General features: G+C 46.8%; 1 protein-coding gene and 1 pseudogene across 2 annotated transcripts in view; one reads left to right on the top strand and one right to left on the bottom strand.

The window, feature by feature from the left end:
• The window catches only part of LOC311511978 (leukocyte immunoglobulin-like receptor subfamily A member 2), an 873,498-nt pseudogene that overhangs the window by 772,991 nt on the left and 77,795 nt on the right, over positions 1–22,712 (bottom strand). The window lies entirely within an intron of this gene.
• Positions 1–22,712, top strand: part of LOC311511898 (butyrophilin subfamily 2 member A2-like) — an 89,147-nt gene that overhangs the window by 10,767 nt on the left and 55,668 nt on the right. Inside the window, exons 3-11 of the mRNA XM_084612830.1 lie at positions 384–725; positions 1,927–2,211; positions 2,868–3,296; positions 5,842–5,862; positions 10,002–10,022; positions 11,037–11,057; positions 11,701–11,721; positions 16,978–16,998; positions 17,645–17,665. Of these exons, the coding sequence (XP_084468956.1) occupies positions 384–725; positions 1,927–2,211; positions 2,868–3,296; positions 5,842–5,862; positions 10,002–10,022; positions 11,037–11,057; positions 11,701–11,721; positions 16,978–16,998; positions 17,645–17,665 (1,182 nt within the window). The remainder of the gene's footprint in view (positions 1–383; positions 726–1,926; positions 2,212–2,867; positions 3,297–5,841; positions 5,863–10,001; positions 10,023–11,036; positions 11,058–11,700; positions 11,722–16,977; positions 16,999–17,644; positions 17,666–22,712) is intronic.

Genomic DNA, 22,712 nt, shown 5'->3' with positions numbered 1-22,712 from the left:
TTTTATATATGCGGTTGACAGTTTGTGTTTTAATGCTTATAAACTTTAATTGTCTGACCCGCCCCCATTGTGTGCCCCTCCACTGGCCTCTGCTCTGACTGGAGTTTCAGGAGGGACTATGCATCCTGCACCTACCCAAGAGAAGTTCAGTCTGTACCACCTCGTGCTCAAATATGTGTATAGCTGAGCTACCAGTGAGGACGTTAAACAGGCCCTCCATTCTGAAGGGGGGTAATTAGGTTAGATGGGGTGAGTTTCTCCCAGGAAACATAGCACTGCTGTTGTGTCTCAGAAATTGCATCTAGTTTTTATTTTGTTCTCTCTACACCAATGTCAAGCTTTTGAAGAAAATCAGTGATCATGATTTATTTCCTTTCTTGCAGGTGATTTTACTGTCACTGTGCATGTTGATCCTCCAATTGCCTTGGTTGGACAAGCTGTGATGTTGTCCTGCAATCTCATAGGCCACAACCCCGCTAACGTTCAAGTGCATTGGTATAAATGGGAAAGGAGCAAAAATACAACATTATATTTTTACAATAGCACAGAAAAAGGGACTGAGCTGGGCCGGGCTGGGGACCGGCACAGGATCAAAGGACGATATGAGAATGGAGTGGTTAGCATGAAGCTCTTTCCAGGGCAAGTAGAAGATAGTGGTCAGCACGTGTGTGCGGTGACAAGCGATGGTGTCTATCAAGAAGCTATCGCCCAGGTGACTGTTGCAGGTAAGCATGGAGATGTTGATAGAAAAGTGTTGCTGGCAGGGAACAATGTCGCACTGATCACAGTGGTGCTGATTCTCCATTGCCTTGCCCTGTGTGTAGCAGCTGCATTTCCATTTAATCCTTTCCTCCCAACAGGGAGGGTTCATCAACTGGCAGGGGAAGGAGAAACACGCACTTGTTTGCCACGTTATGGGAAGTGGGCAGGGGAAGTGATGGACTGGGAGTCAGAGAAGATTCAACATTTTGGAGTCCATCTCGCACAGTGTATTCAAATTATACCCAGTGTATGCACACAACATGGATACCTCATGTACATTTTTCTCTGGCTTTTTGCTAGTGGCATGTGCAATCCTCATCCACCTGCATTGTGTGTGCTGCTGTTGTACAACAGCAATAAAATGAATAAAGCGCAGGGGCAAAGCTGGGCCATCAGCTCCCATCACACGCATATGCACCCAGGCAGTACATTACAGAGTCCTGCAGAGCGGTGAGGTCACTGTCCACCTGTGGTTTGTACACACTGCATCTGATTCTCAGTTACCCGAAGGCCCTTTTACGTGGAAATGAACCACTGCCATTACCCCTTGTACAGAGAAGGTTCTCCTTGGCCAGTGTAGAGCTGATGTAAGGGCTCTGTGGTGGCCTTGCTTCTGGATGTGGTGTAAGAGGCATGTCAGGGTTGTGGGAGAGAGGGAGCAGGCTAAGGGCTCGTAGGGGTATGGCTGGAGCTCACTGTGCTTTGGCTATGCTCTGCTTCCCAGGGCTCATAGGGGACCATGGGAAGCAAAGTGTAAGTTTGAATAGCCCTAAGGCTGCTCTGACTTACAATGGGCCCAAGCGAGGTCCCTGAATGACCCAAAATATGGGGAGCACAAAGATAGCTCTCCCCTTTTCTGAAAACACTGTTTCCTTACTGATCTGCTACCATCCCAAAAGTGAAGCTGTCACATACATACAATGTCGTCATGTCTACATACAGTTTCGGATCAGCTTGTGAAGTGTTTGGTGATCTCTTGAGGTGGAAATCTCTCTGTATGAATTTAAGATACCTGGAAATGCAAAATTATAGTTCAGTGTAGATTCAATAGGACATGGCGGCTGTAATGATAGTGGTGATCATTCATCATTAACACTCTTTGTTTGGTTTGTTAGCTAGTTCTTCAGCCTGTTTAACATTTTCTGAAATTGGTTTTCACTGTAGGTTTTGGCTCTGCACCTCGCCTAACTATAGACCATCAGCAGAATAATTCAGTCACTCTGAGGTGTACGTCCCAAGGGTGGTACCCACAACCTGAAGTATGCTGGACTGACAGCACAGGACAAAACATAACTGCTATGGCTGAAACAAGAATCCAAAAAGATGTGACAGATCTGTATCAAATCCACAGTACGCTCAGGGTCGCAGATACTGCTTCTGACACTATCTCATGCACTATAAGAAACCCCTTGCTGAAGAGGCACCGCAAAAAAGTTATTGCAATTTCAGGTAAGAGATGCAGTACTGTCAAAGCAAATATTCCTGCTCTTACTTACGAAATCGGGCGAAACGCACCTGCCTTGTGGCCAACCATGTCATTCAAAGCTTGCCTACATGGAGCACCAACACGCATTATTGGGGTGCGATTTCTAAAGTGCATTAATGGGTTGCACGTTAATTCATCCATGTAGACACCTCAGCTGGTGCTGACTAAAGTTTCCCTTTACCGTATTATTGTTTGAAACAGTAATATGGTAAATCACACTAGGGAACTTTTAGTGTGCATCATCAAGGTCTACACAGACCAATTAATGCACAACATATCGGTGCACTTTATTCGTCACACTTCTGTCATGCCCATTACCCCACTGTGTAGACAAGCCTTTGGTGCAGCATCGTGAAGACCTGTACAACTCAGCATTTCTTTTTAAATACTATTCTTGAGTTCACCACAGATGTAAAAGACAGTAGAACTCCGATTCTCTTTTCACTTATCTGTGTGTATATTAGGAGTGACCCCCTGAAGATAATGAATTTACACTATTGTAAAAACAGCATAAATAAGAGGAGAATTAGGGCTACCTCTTTTTCACGCTCTCTCTTGCACATTAATATGAGGCATTATGTGCTGCTGGTGCAAATATAACCCCCTGAACATTTTTCAGGTTTCTTTGATGTGGAGGCAGAACATGACGTCGTTACCGCTGGAATTGGAGAAAACGCCATTCTTCCCTGCCGGCTGATTACAAAACATCTGCCCCCTAGCATGGAGCTGCAATGGAGGAAAGTTGGACCTGGAAGGGATAAGACAATCTATTTCTACCTCTATGATGAAAGCAGCCCCCTGGTTAATTCTTATCCACATGATGACAAATGCGCAATGGGTTATTTGTCTCCAAATGGAGTCAACAGCAGAGAATGGCACAGGAAAGAATATGGAAAAAAGGCAGAAGTTTTTAAAGGAAAGGAGTTTGGGAAAGGAAATATTTCTCTGAAACTGAACAATATTCAGGTGGAAGACGAAGGGAAATACGTATGTTCTGCCACAGCCAACTCATTTCACAGAGATATCATCATTGACGTCTTGGTTATAGGTAAGAAAAGCCTAGAACTGGAGAAAGCAGATTTAATAAAACTCTATTATTCTGTCTCCCCAGGAGCCAGTTCAGGCTTGTCCCTTCTCCACGGCACATTTTATTTTATTATTATTTTATTGTTTTAAAACTCCTAAATGGTGGCATTTCCACTTCTTCCATTGGGTAGCTATTAGATCAGGGATGGGCAAACTATGGCCCGCGGGCCACACTCTGCCCGGGGGCCCTTCCTGCCCGGCCCCTGAGCTCCCGGCCGGGGAGGCTCCACCCGGCCCCTCCCCGGCTGTCCCCCCTCCCCTGGAGCCACGCTGCCGCGCGGTCAGCACTCTGGCCCGCTACTCCTGCCTGGCAGGCTCCAGGGGGCCTGAGTTCCTGCTGTTCTGAGTGGCCTGGTAAGGGGCTGCGAGCTCCAGCGGGCAGCGCGTCTGGCTCTGGTGGGCCACACGGCCGCCAGACACGCTGCTCTGAGTGGCCCTGTAAGGGGTTGGGGAGCGGGGTGGGGGTTATCTATTGCCTGGGGAGGGATAGCTCAGTGGTTTGAGCATTGGCCCCCTAAACCCAGGGTTGTGAGTTCAATCCCTGAGGGGGCCATTTAGGGATCTAGGGAGTTGGGGTTGGTCCTGCTTTGAGCAAGGGGTTGGACTAGATGACCTCCTGAGGTCCCTTCTGACCCTGATATTCTATGATTCTATGATAAGGGGCAGGGAGACCCGGGGGTCTGTCAGGGAGTGGGTGTGTGCAACGATAGGGGTCAGGGGGTAGGGGGAGGAGTCTGGGGGGGCAGTTAGGGTGGGGGGTCTCAGGAGGGGGCTGTCATGGGGACAAGGAGTAGGGGGGATGGTTAGGGATGGGTGGGTCTCTGGAGGGGGCGGTCAGGGGACAAGGAGCGGGGGGGGGTTGGATGGGTTGGGGTTTCTGAGGGGGGCAGGAAGTGGGTGGGGGTCAGATAGGGGGCAGGGCCAGCTGTTTGGGGAGGCACAGCCTTCCGTACCCTGCCCTCCATACAATTTTGCAACCCCAATGTGGCCCTCAGGCCAAAAAGTTTGCCCACGCCTAAATTAGATGGTCTAATGCATGTCACTGTGAGATCAGTTTCCTGATTTCAAATTGTCTGTTGTTAGCAGACATACCAATAATAATCACTCTCCCCTTTATTTGCCTTTAAAATGCCAGTTCTTGGAGCTGTATTGTTAAATCTATCTTCTAAAAATTAAAGTGATGTTAGAGTGTAATTTAAACTACTTTTTAATACGCCTTTCTGAAGCACTGTTAATTTTACAACAGAGTTTGTTAGTATCCTAAGAACAGGAGAATCTTCAGCCATAACAACATAGAATAAAAGAAATGTAGGGCTGGAAGGGACCTCAAGAACTTTGTGAGAGTTTATTATTACAATAATAATAATTTGTTAACAACAGAGAAAAGATGTTTTTTCTTTCCATGCTGAGGTTGAAAAAAATACATTTTATTTCATGAGGTAAAATGATTTAGGATCTTGAGTCCCATTTTCAAAAGTTACTGAGTTGTTGTCTATACAGAAGCATTCTGGAAAATGAATTCGACTTAACTGAAGTTTGAATGTAAAGTGGATTAGTTAAATTTCATTAAGCCCCTGTGTGGACATCCTTATTCAGATTTTAAATTGCCTGAATTCAATCTGTGAACTAAGCTAAATCAAATTAAGGCCACTTTAATTCTGAATAATTTCTGAAAAACATGTGTTTATTGTGGTTTAACTAATAAATTTGAATAGTTGATTCAGATTAACTTTCTTGAGTTTCCCCATGCAGACAAGTCCTTAGATACTTTGGAGAAAGTCCAGTTAACCTTCCAGGAAACTTAGGTTAGGTCTACACTACAGATCTATGTCAGTATACCTATGTCACACAGGGGTATGAAAAATCCACACCCCTGAGCAATGTGAGCCAATAGGGGGAGGCTTGTGAGACAGAACATTAAACTGCGTGGAAGCTGGATTCAGACTACAGAACTCAATCCTGCACAAAACCAGAATGGTCCAAACTTCTCAGGTTTCCCAGCTACATTCAAAACCCACCTCTTTGATTCTACTTTTCCCAGTTGCTCCCAACCCCTGCATATTTAGTGTCACCTACCTGATAATGTCATGAAAGTTTTAGCAGAAAAAATAAAGTACAATTTTTTCTTGGTTTGAAAAATAAGCATTTTGAGGTCATTGTAACAGTTCATGTTCAGAAGCAAATGAGTAAGTCTGCACCGGCTTTATGTCCTTTACATTCAGATACATGAGAAAAATGTACCCCTTCATGTAACATGTGCTGACCCTGTGCCTCTTTCACGGAACAAATTCATGAAGAAATTAAGGTTCCATTTAAGTACAGAATCACATAGGGGCAGAGTGGGGGTGTCAGAAAAATTGAGCACCACTTATTCCAAGACACGAGACTTCCTTCACTGAATTCAGTGTCATCTTCCATTGGCTACACTGGGAACAGTACTGGGCCCCTAATTTGAAAGCAATGAAGTAAATATATTGAAAAGTGTTCCTTTTGTTTTTCTTTTGCAGCCCAACTCAAGGAGGAAAAGGGTAAGTTGGCTTCTGCAGTTTGGAAGGGGAAAGGTCAGTGATTTTCCCATTCAGAGAAGGGAGGTCAGGACCTTTCTCCTTTTGCCGTGAGTGGGAGTTGAGTGAGTTTTGCAATTGTGAGTGAGGAGAATCTGGATATTTTTTACTGTCAGGTTGTACATCTGGTTGGTCAGGGCTGGGGTGTCAGACTGGGGCTGATCAGAGAAAAGAAATGTTCATTCACCCAATGTTAAGCAATAACAAAGATGAGTGCCTGGTATTAAATGAGGATATTGATATAATAGGCATCATAGAAACTTGGTGGAATGAGGATAATCAATGGGACACAGTAATACCAGGGTACAAAATATATCGGAAGGACAGAACAGGTCGTGCTGGTGGGGGAGTGGCACTATATGTGAATGAAAGTGTAGAATGAAATGAAGTAAAAATCTTAAATGACCCAAACTGTACCATAGAATCTCTATGGATAATAATTCCATGCTTTAATAATAAGAATATAGCAGTAGGGATATATTACTGACCACCTGACCGGGGGGGAAATAGCTCATGGTTTGAGCATTGCCCTGCTAAACTCAGGGTTGTGAGTTCAGTCCTTGAGGGGGCCATTTAGGGATTTGGGGCAAAAATTGGGATTGGTCCTGCTTTGAGCAGGGGGTTGGACTAGATGACCTCCTGAGGTCCCTTCCAACCCTGATATTCTATGATTCTATGATGATAGTGACTGTGAAATGCCCAGAGAGATTAGAATGACTATTAAAATAAAAAACTCAATAATAATGGGGGATTTCAACTATCCCCATATTGACTGGATACAGATCACCTCAGGACAGGATGCAGAGATAAAGTTTCTTGACACCTTAAATGACTGCTTCTTGGAGCAGCTAGTCCTGGAACCCACAAGAGGGGAGGCAATTCTTGATTTAGTCCAAAGTGGAACACAGGATCAGGTCCAAGAGGTGAATATAGCTGGACCGATTGGTAATAGTGACCATAATATGATTAAATTTAACATCCCTGTGGCAGGGAAAACACCACAGGAGCCCAAAACTGTAGCATTTAATTTCAGAAAGGGGAACTACACAGAAATGAGGAATTTAGTAAAACAAAAATTAAAGGTTGTAGTGCCAAAAGTGAAATCCCTGCAAGCTGCATGGAAACTTTTTAAAGACACCATAATAGAGGCTTAAATTAAATGTATACCTCAAATTAAAAAACGTAGCCAGAGAACCAAAAAAGAGCCACCATGTCTAAACAACAAAGTAAAAGAAGCAGTGAGAGGCAAAAAGGCATCCTTTAAAAAGTGGAAATTAAATCCTAGTGAGGAAAATAGAAAGGAGCATAAACTCTGGCAAATGAAGTGTAAAAATACAATTAGGAAGGCCAAAAAAGAATTTGAAGAACAGCTAGTCAAAGACTCAAAAAGTAATAGCAAATTTTTTTTAGTACATCAGAAACAGGAAGCCTGCTAAAAAACCAGTGGGGCCAATGGATGATCAAGATGCTAAAGGAGCACTCAAGGACGATAAGGCCAGTGCAGAGGAACTAAATGAATTGTTTGCATCGGTTTTCACGGTTGAGGATGTGATGGAGATTCCCAAACCTGAGCCGTTCTTTTTAGGTGACAAATCTGAAGAACTGTCCCAGATTGAGGTGTCATTAGAGGAGGTTTTGGAACAAATTGATAAACTAAACAGTAATAAGTCACCAGGACAAGATGGTATTCACCCAAGAGTTCTGAAGGAACTCAGATGTGAAATTGCAGAACTACTTACTGTAGTTTGTAACCTATTATTTAAATCAGCTTCTGTACCAAATGACTGGTGGATAGCTAATGTGATGCCAATTTTTAAAAAGGTCTCCAGAGGTGACCCTGGCAATTACAGGCCTGACTTCAGTACCGGGCAAACTGGTTGAAACTATAGTAAAGAACAGAGTTGTCAGACACTTAGATGAGCATAATTTGCTGGGGAATAGTCAACATGTTTTTTGTAAAGGGAAATCATACCTCACCAATCTACTAGAATCTTTTGAGGGGGTCAACAAGCATGTGGACAAGGGCGATCCAGTGGATATAGTATATTTAGATTTTCAGAAAGCCTTTGGTAAGGTCCCTCACCAAAGACTTTTAAGCAAAGTGAGCGGTCATGGGATAAGAGGGAAGGTGCTCTCATGGATTGGTAACTGGTTAAAAGATAGGAAACAAAGGGTAGGAATAAATGGTCAGTTTTCAGAATGGAGAGAGGTAAATAGTGGTATCCCCCAGGGATTTGTACTAGGACCAGTCCTATTCAGCATATTCATAAATGATCTGGAAAAAGGGGTAAATGGTGAGGTAGCAAAATTTGCAGATGATACAAAACTACTCAAGATCATTAAGTCCCAGGCAGACTGCAAAGAGCTACAAAAGGATCTCTCAGAACTGGGTGACTGGGCAACAACATGGCAGATGAAATTCAGTGTTGATAAATGCAAAGTAATGCACATTGGAAAACATAATCCCAACTATACATATACAACGATCGGGTCTAAATTAGCTGTTACCACTCAAGAACGAGATCTTGGAGTCATTGTGGATAGTTCTCTGAAAACATCCACTCAATGTGCAGTGACGGTCAAAAATGCGAACAGAATGTTGGGAATCATTAAGAAAGGGATAGATAATAAGACAGAAAATATCATATTGCCTCTATACAAATCCATGGTACGCCTATCTATTGAATACTGCATGCATATGGTCGCCCCATCTCAAAAAAGATATATTGGAACTGGAAAAGTTTCAGAAAAGGGCAACAAAAATTATTAGGGTACAGAACAGCTTCCATATGAGAAGAGATTAATAAGACTGGGACTTTTCAGCTTGGAAAGAGACAACTAAGGGGGGATATGATTGAGGTCTAAAAAATCATGAATGGTGTGGAGAAAGTAGATAAGGAAGTGTTATTTACTCCGTCTCATAACACAAGAGCTAGGAAATGAAATTAATAGGCAGCAGGTTTAAAACAAACAATAGGAAGTATTTCTTCATACAACGCACAGTCAACCTGTGGAACTCCTTGCCAGAGGACGTTGTGAAAGCCAAGACTATAAGAGGGTTCAAAAAACAACTGGATAAATTAATGGAGGATAGCTCCATCAATGGCTGTTAGCCAGGATGGACAGGAATGGTGTCCCTAGCCTCTGTTTGCCAGAAGCTGGGAATGGGTGACAGAGGATGGATCACTTGATGATGATTACCTGTTCTGTTCATTCCCTCTGTGGCACCTGGAATTGGCCACTGTCGGACAACAGGATACTGGGCTAGATGGGCCTTTTGTGTGACCCAGTCTGGCCGTTCTTATATTCTGAAGACAAATATGTGACAAGTGGAGGTGTATGTCCTTTTGGAATAATAGAAGATGAGGGTCCTGGCCTTCCCTGCCCTTGGCACTAGGGTGCTGAGGGTGCTGTCCCCCTACATGCCTGGAATCTCCAGGAGGAGCTGTTAATCTCTTGAGGCATAATCCCACCCAGAGCTCCGCAGGGCGGTGCAGTTTAGCAATCCACTCACCTTTCCTGACACACACATAGGCCGATCCCACACACATCGTCTGTGATGGGAATAGGTACAATTTCTGTCTCAGCAAAGCCGTATCCCTTTGCTTGGAGCTCACACAAGCCCTTCAGGAGGAAAGTGTTCGCTAGGCCCCAGGCCAAAGGGCATGGGGATGATATTAGTTAGGACGATAGAGGTTATATTAGCTCTGTATTTCGCTGTGTTGCTGGAATAGTATGTGCAGTTCTGGTGTCCCCCACTGCAGAAAGAAGTTGTCAAACTGGAGACGGTTCAGAGAACAGCACCAGAATGATTAAAGGATTAGATAACATGTTATAGTGAGAGATTCAAAGAGCTCAATCTATTTAGTTTAACAAAGAGAAGGGGTGACTTGATTGCACTCTATATGTATGTACATAGAAGACAAATATGTGATAATGGGCTCTTTAGTCTAGCAGAGAATGGTCTAGCAAAATCCAATGGCTGGAACTGACCAATATTTATGCTAATCAACAGAGAAAGGATCTCATTCATCCTCTTCAATTCATAAGTCAATGGACATTCACTGAACTGTTTTCTTCTTCTCCCCATTTTTCTTTTGCAGAGGAACTCCAGGAGGAAATGGGTGAGTTTGCCAACTGTACTCAATACTTACAGTCCACTGACTAAACTTTGTGTGCCCTGTATGGTTTTCAACAACTTCAGCTGCAGAAGGGATGCTCTCATTGCATGCCCCGTGCATCCGGGAAGTGGAGGGTCTGTGTAGATTACTCTGGAATCCTGGTATGTCAGCGAGCTGAGACCTCATCAGCACTTTGCAAAGAAAGTCAAGGGGTCGGGGTTCAAGGGCAGTCGGGCAGGAGAGAAAAAACATCTACACGCTGCAGGAACTGAACATATGCACTGAATGGAAAAGCTCTGGATGGGGAGTGTGGCAGGACCGAGTTGCTTGTACTGTGCCTGACCTTGTAGTAGCTGAGAACAAATAAGTACATAGAGAACAAATATGTGATAATGGGCTCTTTAGTCTAGCAGAGAATGGTCTAGGAAAATCCAATGGCTGGAAATTGAAATTAGGAAAGTAAGACTAGAAATAAGGCATACATTTTTAAGCATGAGGATGATTAAACATTGTAAAAATGTAACATGGGTTCTGGTAGATCCTCCATCACTGGACATTTTTGAAATCAAGGTTCTATGTTCTTTGTAAAGGATGTGCTCTAATGCAAACATGAATTGTTTGGGGAAAGTTCTCTGGCCCATGTTGTAGAGGCCTTAGACAGTATGATGTTCATTGTGTAGTTACTTGGTCACTCAGAGCTATTCGCCGATAAACACAGCTTTTGATATTTTTTACTTGGAGGGTGGTGAAGCACTGAAATGGGTTACCTAGGGAGGTGGTGGAATCTGCATCCTTGGAGGTATATAAGGCCCAGCTTGAGAAAGCCCTGGCTGTGATAATTTAACTGGTGCTGGTCCTGTTTTGAGCAAGGGTTTGGGCTAGATGACCTCCTGAAGTCTCTTTGAACCCTAATCTTCTATGATTCTATGCTTCTGTGCACTATTAGTTACCTTTGTTCTTCGCCATATTATTATAAAAGGTGATATTGTTTCTTTAAAGATTTTTTTTCTTGTTTAGGAGACTTGGAAAAGAGAAGAAGTAAGTCTTTGTCTTTTTCTTTTGTGTATTCTACTGCTCTGTAGGAATCTTGTGGAATGAAAAGAAAATTCATTGAGTTATTAGGCCTCACCCCACTTTCCTGTTTTTGATAGAGTAGATTACGAGGCTAATTTTGTCAATAACATATTTGAGCACTTGCTGGTTCTGAGCAGTGCTGCTCATACATTGCCAAAATTGAAATAGACTCACCCGCTAGTTGTTTGTATTCTCCAAGAACCATAACACTCTTGCAGAGACACGGTAGGAAAGGCCACGTACACACTGAAAGGACTCTGCATTGAACCGCAAATGGAATGCAGTTCATGATGTAAATGGTGTTACTGCTCCTTTCACAGCAGAACCCATACTGGCAGAAGAGCATAGTGTGTCATATTCACCTTTTCTAATTAGTTGTCGCCATGAAGTTTTTTCTTCAATTGATCAAAGCAAGAATATCATCTTCTCTATCTACTACGTAGCAGGATAGGAATGGGGCTAGCCCACGGATTGAAGAGGTAGGTCACTACCATGGCCAATATTCATGCTAATCGACAAAGAAAGGATCTCATTCACCCTCTTCAATGCATAAGTCAATGGACATTTACTGAACTGTTTTCTTCTTCTCCCCATTTTTCTTTTGCAGAGGAACTCCAGGAGCAAATGGGTGAGTTTGCCTACTTTACTTAATACTTACAGTCCACTGACCAAACTTTGTGTGCCCTGCATGGGTTCCAAAAATTTCAACTGCAGAAGGGATGCTCTCATTGCATGCCCCTTGCATCAGGGAAGTGGAGGGTCTGTGCAGATTACTCTGGAATCCTGGTATGTCATAGAATCATAGAATCATAGAATATCAGGGTTGGAAGGGACCGCAGAAGGTCATCTAGTCCAACCCCCTGCTCAAAGCAGGACCAATTCCCAGTTAAATCATCCCAGCCAGGGCTTTGTCAAGCCTGACCTTAAAAACCTCTAAGGAAGGAGATTCTACCACCTCCCTAGGTAACGCATTCCAGTGTTTCACCACCCTCTTAGTGAAAAAGTTTTTCCTAATATCCAATCTAAACCTCCCCCACTGCAACTTGAGACCATTACTCCTCGTTCTGTCATCTGCTACCATTGAGAACAGTCTAGAGCCATCCTCTTTGGAACCCCCTTTCAGGTAGTTGAAAGCAGCTATCAAATCCCCCCTCATTCTTCTCTTCTGCAGGCTAAACAATCCCAGCTCCCTCAGCCTCTCCTCATAACTCATGTGTTCCAGTCCCCTAATCATTTTTGTTGCCCTTCGCTGGACTCTCTCCAATTTATCCACATCCTTCTTGAAGTGTGGGGCCCAAAACTGGACACAGTACTCCAGATGAGGCCTCACCAATGTCGAATAGAGGGGAACGATCACGTCCCTCGATCTGCTCGCTATGCCCCTACTTATACATCCCAAAATGGCATTGGCCTTCTTGGCAACAAGGGCACACTGCTGACTCATATCCAGCTTCTCGTCCACTGTCACCCCTAGGTCCTTTTCTGCAGAACTGCTGCCTAGCCATTCGGTCCCTAGTCTGTAGCTGTGCATTGGGTTCTTCCGTCCTAAGTGCAGGACCCTGCACTTATCCTTATTGAACCTCATCAGATTCCTTTTGGCCCAATCTTCCAATTGGTCTAGGTCCTTCTGTATCCTATCCCTCCCCTCCAGCGTATCTACCACTCCTCCCAGTTTAGTATCATCCGCAAATTTGCTGAGAGTGCAATCCACACCATCCTCCAGATCATTTATGAAGATATTGAACAAAACCGGCCCCAGGACCGACCCTTGGGGCACTCCACTTGATACCGGCTGCCAACTAGACATGGAGCCATTGATCACTACCCGTTGAGCCCGACAATTTAGCCAGCTTTCTACCCACCTTATAGTGCATTCATCCAGCCCATACTTCCTTAACTTGCTGACAAGAATACTATGGGAGACCGTGTCAAAAGCTTTGCTAAAGTCAAGAAACAATACATCCACTGCTTTCCCTTCATCCACAGAACCAGTAATCTCATCATAAAAGGCGATTAGATTAGTCAGGCATGACCTTCCCTTGGTGAATCCATGCTGGCTGTTCCTGATCACTTTCCTCTCATGCAAGTGCTTCAGGAGTCAGTGAGCTGAGACCTCATCAGCACTTTGCAAAGAAAGTGAGAGGGGTTGGGGTTCAAGGGCAGTTGCGCATGTGAGAAAAAACATCCACGCGCTACAGGAACTGAACTTATGCACTGAATGGAAAAGCTCTGGATGGGGAGTGTGGCAGGACTGAGTTGCTCGTGCTGTGCCTGACCTTGTAGTAGCTGAAGCCATGCGGACACTCCACCCAGTTGAGGCCTGAGGTACCTCCGGATTGCAAACATAAGGTAGGGTAGTAGGGAGTCCGAATCCTTCCCGTCCCGAGCTACCTTATCATTGCTTTGAGGGTTCGGTTAACCCTTTCTACCAGCCCATGGGTCTGTGGATGATAGACGGAAGTTCTCAGGGTATGTATATGGAGTAGCGTACAGAGGTCCTTCATTAGCTTTGACATAAATGGGGTACCTTGGTCTGTTAATATCTCCTTTGGTAGCCCCACTCGGGCAAAGATCCCCACCAACTCTTTAGCTATCGTTTTAAAGGCCGTGTTCCGCAGGGGTACGGCTTCTGGGTAGCGAGTAGCATAATCCAAAACAACAAGTATATATTGGTGGCCCCGGGCTGTCTTCTCCAGGGGTCCCACTAGGTCCATGGCTATTTGCACGAAGGGGACCTCTATGATGGGAAGGGGTACCAAAGGTGCCCTCAAGTGGGGACGGGGACTGTGCAGCTGACACTCCGGGCAGGACGCACAGTACCTCCGCACTTCTTCATGTACTCCGGGCCAGAAGAATCATCGCAGGACTCGTGCCAGGGTCTTCTCTACCCTGAAATGCCCCCCACAAAGATGACTATGGACCAGACTTAATACAGCATTCTGGTATTTTTGAGGTACTAGAATCTGCTGTACCTTCTGCCCCTGTACTGGTGTAACCTGGTATAAGAGAGTCTTCTTCATTATGAAGTAGGGTCCTGGTCCCTGGGTTTTTCCTTCCACGGGGACCCCATCTATTTCGGTCACCTCCTTCCTGATGTTGTCATACCTTGGGTCTTCAGGCTGGTCCTTTCCAAAATTTCCTCTCCCGGGGCTAATCTGCCTGAGATGTAGGGGGCCAGTCTCTGTTGCTTCTACTGGTTCAGAGGCGTTAGGGTGTGGGTCAGACTCGGGTACTTCTCCTTCCTGGGTGGCATCCTTTTCAGCTGCTCGGATCTGCCTACCTCCGAGAGCAACCCTCTGGCTTTGGGCCAGTATTTGGGTTCCCAAGGCCTTAGCTGCCCTTCTTTCCCGTTTCGTCTTTCTACGCTGTCTGGGAGCGGAGAAGAAATCTGGGGATATTTCAGAGAAGGTTGGAGGTTGACAGTCTACTGTGGATGCCTCACTACTTTCAGGGCTTCCCCCTTTCTCCAATTCCCCTGCCGAGAGTAAGTCTTCAAACCCTGGGAAGTCCCTTCCTATGAGCACCGGGTATGGGAGTTTAGGGACTACACCTGCTACTACCTCAGTAGTGTTCCCCTGAAACTCAATTTTTACTGGGATGGTGGGGTAATAACCAACTGTCCCATGGACACATGTTATCCCCGTATGCTTAGCCCACAGTAGCTGACTACGCTTCACGAGCTTCCCCGAGACATGCGTGATAGCACTCCCCGAATCAACCAGTGCTGTGGTCTCTACCCCATTTAGCTTCACTGGTCTGGTGTACCTATGTGGGGTTAGTGAGACCCCCACAAGGTGGATTAGGGAGCATGTGTCTGCCCAGTTCCCCAGGTTACACTGCATAGGCTCCTCGGCATTGGGACACTGTGCAGCCATGTGTCCCCACTCCCCGCAGGCATAACGTCTGTATGGAGCCCTAGGTTTTCCCCGGTCTCTTGGTTTGGGCAGTTTAACATCACGATCCTCTTTCCCCTCAGTGCTCCAACTCTCTGTGGCTTCTGGTGGGCCTTCAGCCCCTCTCTTTTACCCCCTGGGCTCTCCTGGTGGCCCAGTCACCCGAGCTCTAGGGCTTGGTGCTGCTAGTTTAACCCGGGGTGCTTTTTCCTTAACTGGTCGGGTCAGCTCCCTTGCCGTCCTTCGCCTTTCTACCAGCACGACAACCTCGTTGTAGGTGGAGGGTTCGTTCTGGCTTTCCCAGGCGCGAAGGTCTGGCAGTAGTCCTCTCATGTACCGGTCGATGAGCAGAACCTCTAGTATCTCCTCCGGACTCCGGGACTCAGTTCATAACCCCTTTTGTGCAAGATGGATGTGGTCATATAATTGGGACCATGGGGTTTTGTTTTCCTGGTACCTCCACTCATGATATCGCTGGGCCCGCACTGCGGTCGTTACCCCAGATCCGCCAGGATCTCTGCTTTCAGCTGGGGGGTAGTCTGCCGCAGCCTCTTCAGGCAAATCATAGGAGGCCTTCTGGGCCTCCCCACACAGGGATGGCGCGAGGATGCCAGACCACTGTTCTCGGGGCCAAACCTCCCGCAGGGCATTCCTCTCAAAGGCCAGGAGGTATGCCTCTACATCATCCTCCCGCATCATTTTCTGCAGCCAATTGCTGGCCCACATGATCTGCGTCCCATCATGGCCGCAGTTCAGCTCTGTAAGGGCGTTTACCTGGTTTACCAGTTCCTGAAACACAGCCCGGTCTTGAGCAGCCTGGTCCATCAGCAGGCGATTAGTCTCTTGCTGCAGCCTCACTGCCTCCTGTTGGGCGGCTGCCTGGACACTGGGAGCCTCATGCTGGGCAGTTGTGGCTTGTATCAGTGCCCGCACTACGTCCTCCATTGTGGTGAGGGAAAAAAAAACCCTCTCCCTTTTTTTTTCCCCAAACACCCTCCTTCTGCTGTGCTGTGCACACCAGATCCTACTTCTGACACCAGTTGTGACAAAGTCCCTCCTCTACCTCGGTGAGTCTTGCGCTTATTGGCAGATTTGTTCACCTTAGAGCTTCACGGCAGTCCTCAGTTTGGCCGTTTTTGTGAACCCGCAGTCCAGGTCAACTCCTCCTGTGTCTGACCAGGAGTTGGGAGGTTTGGGGGGAACCCGGGCCCACCCTCTACTCCGGGTTCCAGCCCAGGGCCCTGTGGAATGCAGCTGTCTAGAGTGCCTCCTGGAACAGCTGTGCGACAGCTACAACTCCCTGGGCTACTTCCCCATGGCCTCCTCCCAACACCTTCTTTATCCTCACCATAGGACCTTCCTCCTGGTGTCTGACAATGCTTGTACTCCTCAGTCCTCCAACAGTATGTGTTCTCACTCTCAGCTTCTAGCGCCTCTCGCTCCCAGCTCCTTGCATGCACCACAGACTGAAGTGAACTCCTTTTTAAACCCAGGTGCCCTGATTAGCCTGCCTTAATTGATTCTAGCAGCTTCTTGATTGGCTGCAGGTGTTCTAATCAGCCTGTCTGTCTTAATTGTCTCCAGAAAGTTCCTGATGGTTCTGGAAACTTCCCTGTTCCCTGAGCCAGGGAAAAGGGACCTACTTAACCTTGGGCTATTATATCTGCCTTCTGTTATTCTCCTGTAGCCATCTGGCCCAACCCTGTCACAGTAGATAGAGAACAAATATGTGATAATGCGCTCTTTAGTCTAGCAGAGAATGGTCGAGCAAAATCCAATGGCTGGAAATTGAAATTAAGAAAGTCAGACTAGAAATAAGGGTAAATTTTTAAGAGTGAGGGTGATTAGGCGTTGGAATAATTTACAAGGGGTTGCGGTGGATGCTCCATCACTGGAAATTTTTCAAATCAAGATTGTAGCTGCGTTTGTTCTTGGCCTTATTATTACAAAGGCTGCTATTGTTATCTTTAAATATATTTTTTCTTTTTTAGGAGACTTGGAAAAGAGAAAAAGTAAGTCTGTGACCTGTTTCTTCCATGTGCTCTACTGTTGTGTAGGAGTCTTCTAGAATGAAAAGAAAAATCATTGATTTATTAGACCTTACCCCAGTTTCCTGTTTTTGATAGAGTAGATTACGAGGCTAATTTTGTCAATAACATATATGAGCACTTGCTGGTTCTCAGCAGTGCTGCTCATACATTGCTGAAATTGAAATAGACTCACCCAGTAGTTGTTTGTATTCTCCAAGAACTATAACACTCTTGCAGAGACACGGTAGGAAAGGCCACGTACACACTGAAAGGACTCTGCATTGAATCAGCAAATGGAAGGCAGCTCATGATGTAAATGGTGTTACTGCTCCTTTCATAGCAGAACCCATACTGGCAGAGGAGTGTAGTGTGTCATATTCACCTTTTGCTAATTAGTTGTCGCCATGAAGTTTTTTCTTCAATTGATCAAAGCAAGAATATCATCTTCTCTATCTACTCCATAGCGGAATAGGTATGGGGCTAGCCCATGGATTGAAGAAGTAGGTCACTACCATGGCCAATATTTATGCTAATCAACAAAGAAAGGATCTCATTCACCCTCTTCAATTCATAAGTCAATGGACATTCACTGAACTGTTTTCTTCTTCTCCCCATTTTTCTTTTGCAGCGGAACTCCAGGAGGAAATGGGTGAGTTTGCCTACTTTACTTAATACTTACAGTCCACTGACTAAACTTCGTGTGCCCTGTATTGGTTCCAACAATTTCAGCTGCAGAAGGGATGCTCTCATTGCATGCCCCGTGCATCTGGGCAGTGGAGGGTCTGTGCAGATTACTCTGGAATCCTGGTATGTCAGCGAGCTGAGATCTCATCAGCACTTTGCAAAGAAAGTCAGAGGGGGTCGGGGTTCAAGGGCAGTCGGGCAGGAGAGAAAAAACATCTACATGGTACAGGAACTGAACATATCCACTGAATGGAAAAGCTCTGGATGGGGAGTGTGGCAGGACCGAGTTGCTCGTGCTGTGACTGACCTTGTAGTAGCTGAAGCCATGCGGACACTCCACCCTGTGCGTCAGGGATGGAGGGAGAATCGTCTGCCCGAAAGAGCTTCCCCCAAATTCAGAACCCACATCCTGTGCAGAGCCCCCAGTGTTGGATCTTTGACATTCCCCCTGCAAAGAAAGTGCTGATAGTCACACAGGGATGTTTGAGCAGGAAATAGACCCTAGATATTCTGTCTTCCTGTCCAGTGTATTCACGATGAGAGCAAGGTGATGGCAGAAACTTTCCATGGGAATGTGTTTATTTCAGGGAGAAAAAGGCTTTTTGGATGAAAAAAAGAGACACAAAAGCATCTCCGTAGAGTCAAAAGTTTCTATTTCCTCCATATTAAAATGTACTGTTCTGAATTTTCACTTAGAAATGAAGGAGACATTGTTAAGGTTTGATTCAGTCACCCAGTTCTGTGGGGGCAGTGTAGGCAGAGGTGCCAACGTTTTGATTTCCTTGATGGTGCTTGACCACCTGTCTGCCCAGGCCCTGCCCCTACTATACCCCTTCCCTCCAGGCCCCACCCCTTCCCTGCCTCTTCCCGCTCCCACTCCGCCTCTTTCTGCCCCGTTCCACCGCCTCTCCCAAGAGCGCCCTGCGCTTGTTCCGCCTCTTCCTGTCCATGCTCCTCCCCCCTGAGCACCTCCTGCCCTCTGCAGAACAGCTGATCAGTGTGGGCAGGAGGTGCTGCGGTGGAGGGGAAGGAGCTGATTGGCCGGACCAGCTGGTGAGTGCTGAGCACCCATGCTTTTATTCCATGGGTGCTCCAGTCCTGGAGCACTGATGAAGTCGTCACCATGGAGGCTGTTGAGAGGAAAGAAATGTTCATTAACCCAGTTTTCAGAAAAAAAGACAAATAGGACATATGTGAGCCTGTATCTCATTTCACAAACAATGGCATGATGGCAAGAATGAGTTTGCTTTGATTTCTGAGATGATCACACAGAGTGGGATTTGATCAGGGAAATATTTAGCAGCTTGTTCTACACTGCACCCAGGAAATCACGGTAAGTCTTAAACATCTCTGTGGGGTTTCATACAGTGCCCCGAGGGGGAACTCTTGATATTGAAAGACAGAGTATCCCCTTGGATGGGAAAGTTCTTCTGGGAACTTCAGGGGTCTTTAATTGCATCCCGCATCAGTGAGGGGGGTTCTCCCCTCACACAGCAGAATTCAGCACATGCTGGAATAGCCACAAAGTCCAGGAGTCTGACAGATACCAGCTCTCATGCTCAGAGGTCTTGTGACTTTCTGCCAGAAGAGTTTCCTGGATGCCCCTGTCCCTGGCAGCAGTGTGCTGAGGGTGCTGTCCCCGTGCATGCCTGAGCTCTCCAGTAAGAGCTGTTAACCCCTTTATATACAATCCCACCTACTGTTCCCCAGGGTGATATCATTCAAGAACCCACTCACCATTCCTGTCCCATGACTGGGCCAGTCAGACACAGATTGTCTGTGATCTGAACAGGTGCAATTTCTTTCTCAGCATGGCTGTACCCTTTTCCTTGAACCTCACAAAACCCCTTCAGTAGGAATGGGTTGGGTAGGCAGAGGGCCAGAGGGCATGGGGATGATCTTAAATAGGACTCTGAAGGTTATATTAGTTCTGTCTTTGGCTCTGCCACTGGAATACTGTGTCCATTTCTGGTGTCCCCAATTTCTCATCATCTTCATTAGACGACGCAGTGATGCCAACTCCAACCCCCCAGCATCTGCTAATTTAATGGACATGGGCTTCTTATTTTCATATCCCACACCAAACTCTCTGGTGGTCAATGCGGTGAATGAAATGGGGAGACAACATCACTCCAAAATGACTCCCAGTGTTGAAGAGTGGAAGAGGATAGATGTCTCAATGGCAATTCTAAAATTCAGAATTTCCCATTATGAGGCTTTGTCAATAGCAACATCAGTGGTTATGAGATGGAGTTCATGGCCACACCTGTTGGGATTCCTGAAGGAAGTGCAGGCCGCAGTAGAGGATGTGCCATTCAAAAGCTCCAAACCATTTGCCAACTGGATTGATGAATCCCTCTATTCCCTAAAAGATTCAAAAGCAACATTGAGATCACTCAGCATTTATACACAGCACAGAAGAAAAGACCAGGTAGATATCACCCTGCCCCAAGAGCTTGACCTCTGACTGTCCTAACTCAATGACACTCCGACCTGCAGTGGAGATAACAGAGACCTCCTTCTAAACGTAGACAGGCCCCATCACAATCATCTACATCTCATGACCTACCTCAAAACTGCAGTTTTGAGAACTTGGTTGAGTCCCCGAGACACTTCCACCTAGACCATGTGCTGCCACCCTCAGAAACTCTTCATCAATTTGCTGACCATCTGACCCATCTGGGAATTGGTCCTGCTTTGAGCAGGGGGTTGGACTAGATGACCTTCTGGGGTCCCTTCCAACCCTGATATTCTATGATTCTATGATTCTATGACCCCATTCTACCCAACATGGCGGAATGTCACCTCAGACAAGTGGGCGTTGGAATTCATCAGCAACGGAAACCCGATTCCATATCTATCCCTCCTGCCTATCCCGCCACCCGTCCCTCTTCAGGGACATTTCTCACTGTAGTGAGGTGGTGTGGTTCCCCGCCACTCCTGAGAGAGACGAGTACCTCCGGACACCAGAGTGGGCAGAGGCAGGGAGCTCTGAGCCCATCCCTCATTGGGTCAGGCGTTGCCCTGGAAGTATAAAAGCTCGACCTCAGAGCTCACTGAGAGAGCAGCTGCCGGGGAGGCCAGATGCCTCCAGCCTAGCTTGCGACTGGGAAACCCCAGTGGCCCGTGGTAAACCTGAGGACTGGCCCGACCTGCCCCACGCCAGCTACCAGGAGGAGTTACCGAGTCTACCCCTCGCCAGCTGTCCCGAGGAACCCATGGTGCTGGACCCCCGTGAGGACACCACCCCGACCCAGGTACCTCCAGAGGGGGAGTCTGGCAGTAGCCCTGGGGCAGCTGACCCTAGTCTGGCTGCAGCATGGCCAGAACCCATGTCAGTGTGTAGTGGCTGGGATTCCCCGATACAGCAGCGGGTCGTCTGCCGCTGCTAGGGCCCCGGGCTGGGACACAGTGGAGTGGGAGGGCCTGGGTCTCCCCTGCCACCCAAACTCGTGGGTGGCAGCCTCCCCCTCTCCCTGGGCCTTTGTAACCAAGGGCCTCGCTTGCTGCTTATGTACTGTTGTTGCTCAGCCCCTGCCTGAGGGCCTGAGAGCCTGACTCACCCTTGCCCTGCCCTGACCTCGGGTCTGGGCTCACTGTGTTTGTTTATGCTGTCACAAGGGCCCCTGAGGAAGACCCCCGCCGCAGAACTAATTCCCACAAGACCTCTTGCTGTGTTTAGTGAGGCGGTGTGGTTCCCCGCTGCCCCGGAGAGAGACAAGCCCCGGCTCACCTCTCTACATGTGGTGGAGAATGTGGGCACAATCCCTCGACCCCTGTGAGAAGGGGTCTGGTGGGGGCACGCACCCCAGAAAGAGCCATGGATGTGGACAAACTTATCAAGCTCCTGACAGAGAGCCAGGAGCGGCAACAGGCCGCCCAGCAGCAGCAGCAGCAGCTGATTTGGGACCTGCGGGTTCAGCACCAGGAACACCAATGACAACGCATACAGCAGCTCGCGATGGCACTGCCTTGCCCCGCGGAGCCCCAGCCAGGAGATGCAGCCGGGTCACCCCGCACCACTGCGCCGCTGCGGCTAACCAAGATGGGACCTGATGATGGCCCCGAGGCCTTTTAAGTAACTTTTGAAAGGGTGACACTGGTTGCAGGGTGTTAGGATATAGATATTCAGGTCTGTCTGTAAAGGCCTATACTCCAAGAATTTAGATGTATTCTTTAGATGTATTGAAGTGTTCTCCGACTGGCTTATGAATGTTATAATTCTTGACATCTGATTTGTGTCCATTTATTCTTTTACGTAGAGATTGGACACAAATCAGATGTCAAGAATTATAACATTCATAAACCAGTCGGAGAACACTTCAATCTCTCTGGTCACGCAATCACAGACATGAAGGTCGCTATCTTACAACAAAAAAACTTCAAATCCAGACTCCAGCGAGAAACTGCTGAATTGGAATTCATTTGCAAATTGGATACTATTAATTTAGGCTTAAATAGAGACTGGGAATGGCTAAGTCATTATGCAAGGTAGCCTATTTCCCCTTGTTTTTTTCTACCCCCCCGCCCCCCGACGTTCTGGTTAAACTTGGATTTATGCTGGAAATGGCCCACCTTGATTATCATGCACATTGTAAGGAGAGTGGTCACTTTGGATGAGCTATTACCAGCAGGAGAGTGAGTTTGTGTGTGTATGGGGTGGGGGGGGGGTGAGAAAACCTGTATTTGTGCTGGAAATGGCCCACCTTGATTATCATGCACATTGTAGGGAGAGTGGTCACTTTGGATAAGCTATTACCAGCAGGAGAGTGAGTTTGTGTGTGTGGTTTTTGGAGGGGGGTGGGGGGGTGAGAAAACCTGGATTTGTGCTGAAAATGGCCCACCTTGATTATCATACACATTTTAAAGAGAGTGGTCACTTTGGATGGGCTATTACCAGCAGGAGAGTGAGTTTGTGTGTGGGGGGCGGAGGGTGAGAAAACCTGGATTTGTGCTGGAAATGGCCCAACTTGATGATCACTTTAGATAAGCTATTACCAGCAGGAGAGTGG

The sequence above is a fragment of the Lepidochelys olivacea genome (genome assembly GCF_965140295.1).
Source record: "Lepidochelys olivacea isolate rLepOli2 genome assembly, chromosome: 23".
Classification (NCBI taxonomy): Eukaryota; Metazoa; Chordata; order Testudines; family Cheloniidae; genus Lepidochelys; species Lepidochelys olivacea.
This window is presented reverse-complemented; position numbering and strand designations above follow the sequence as displayed.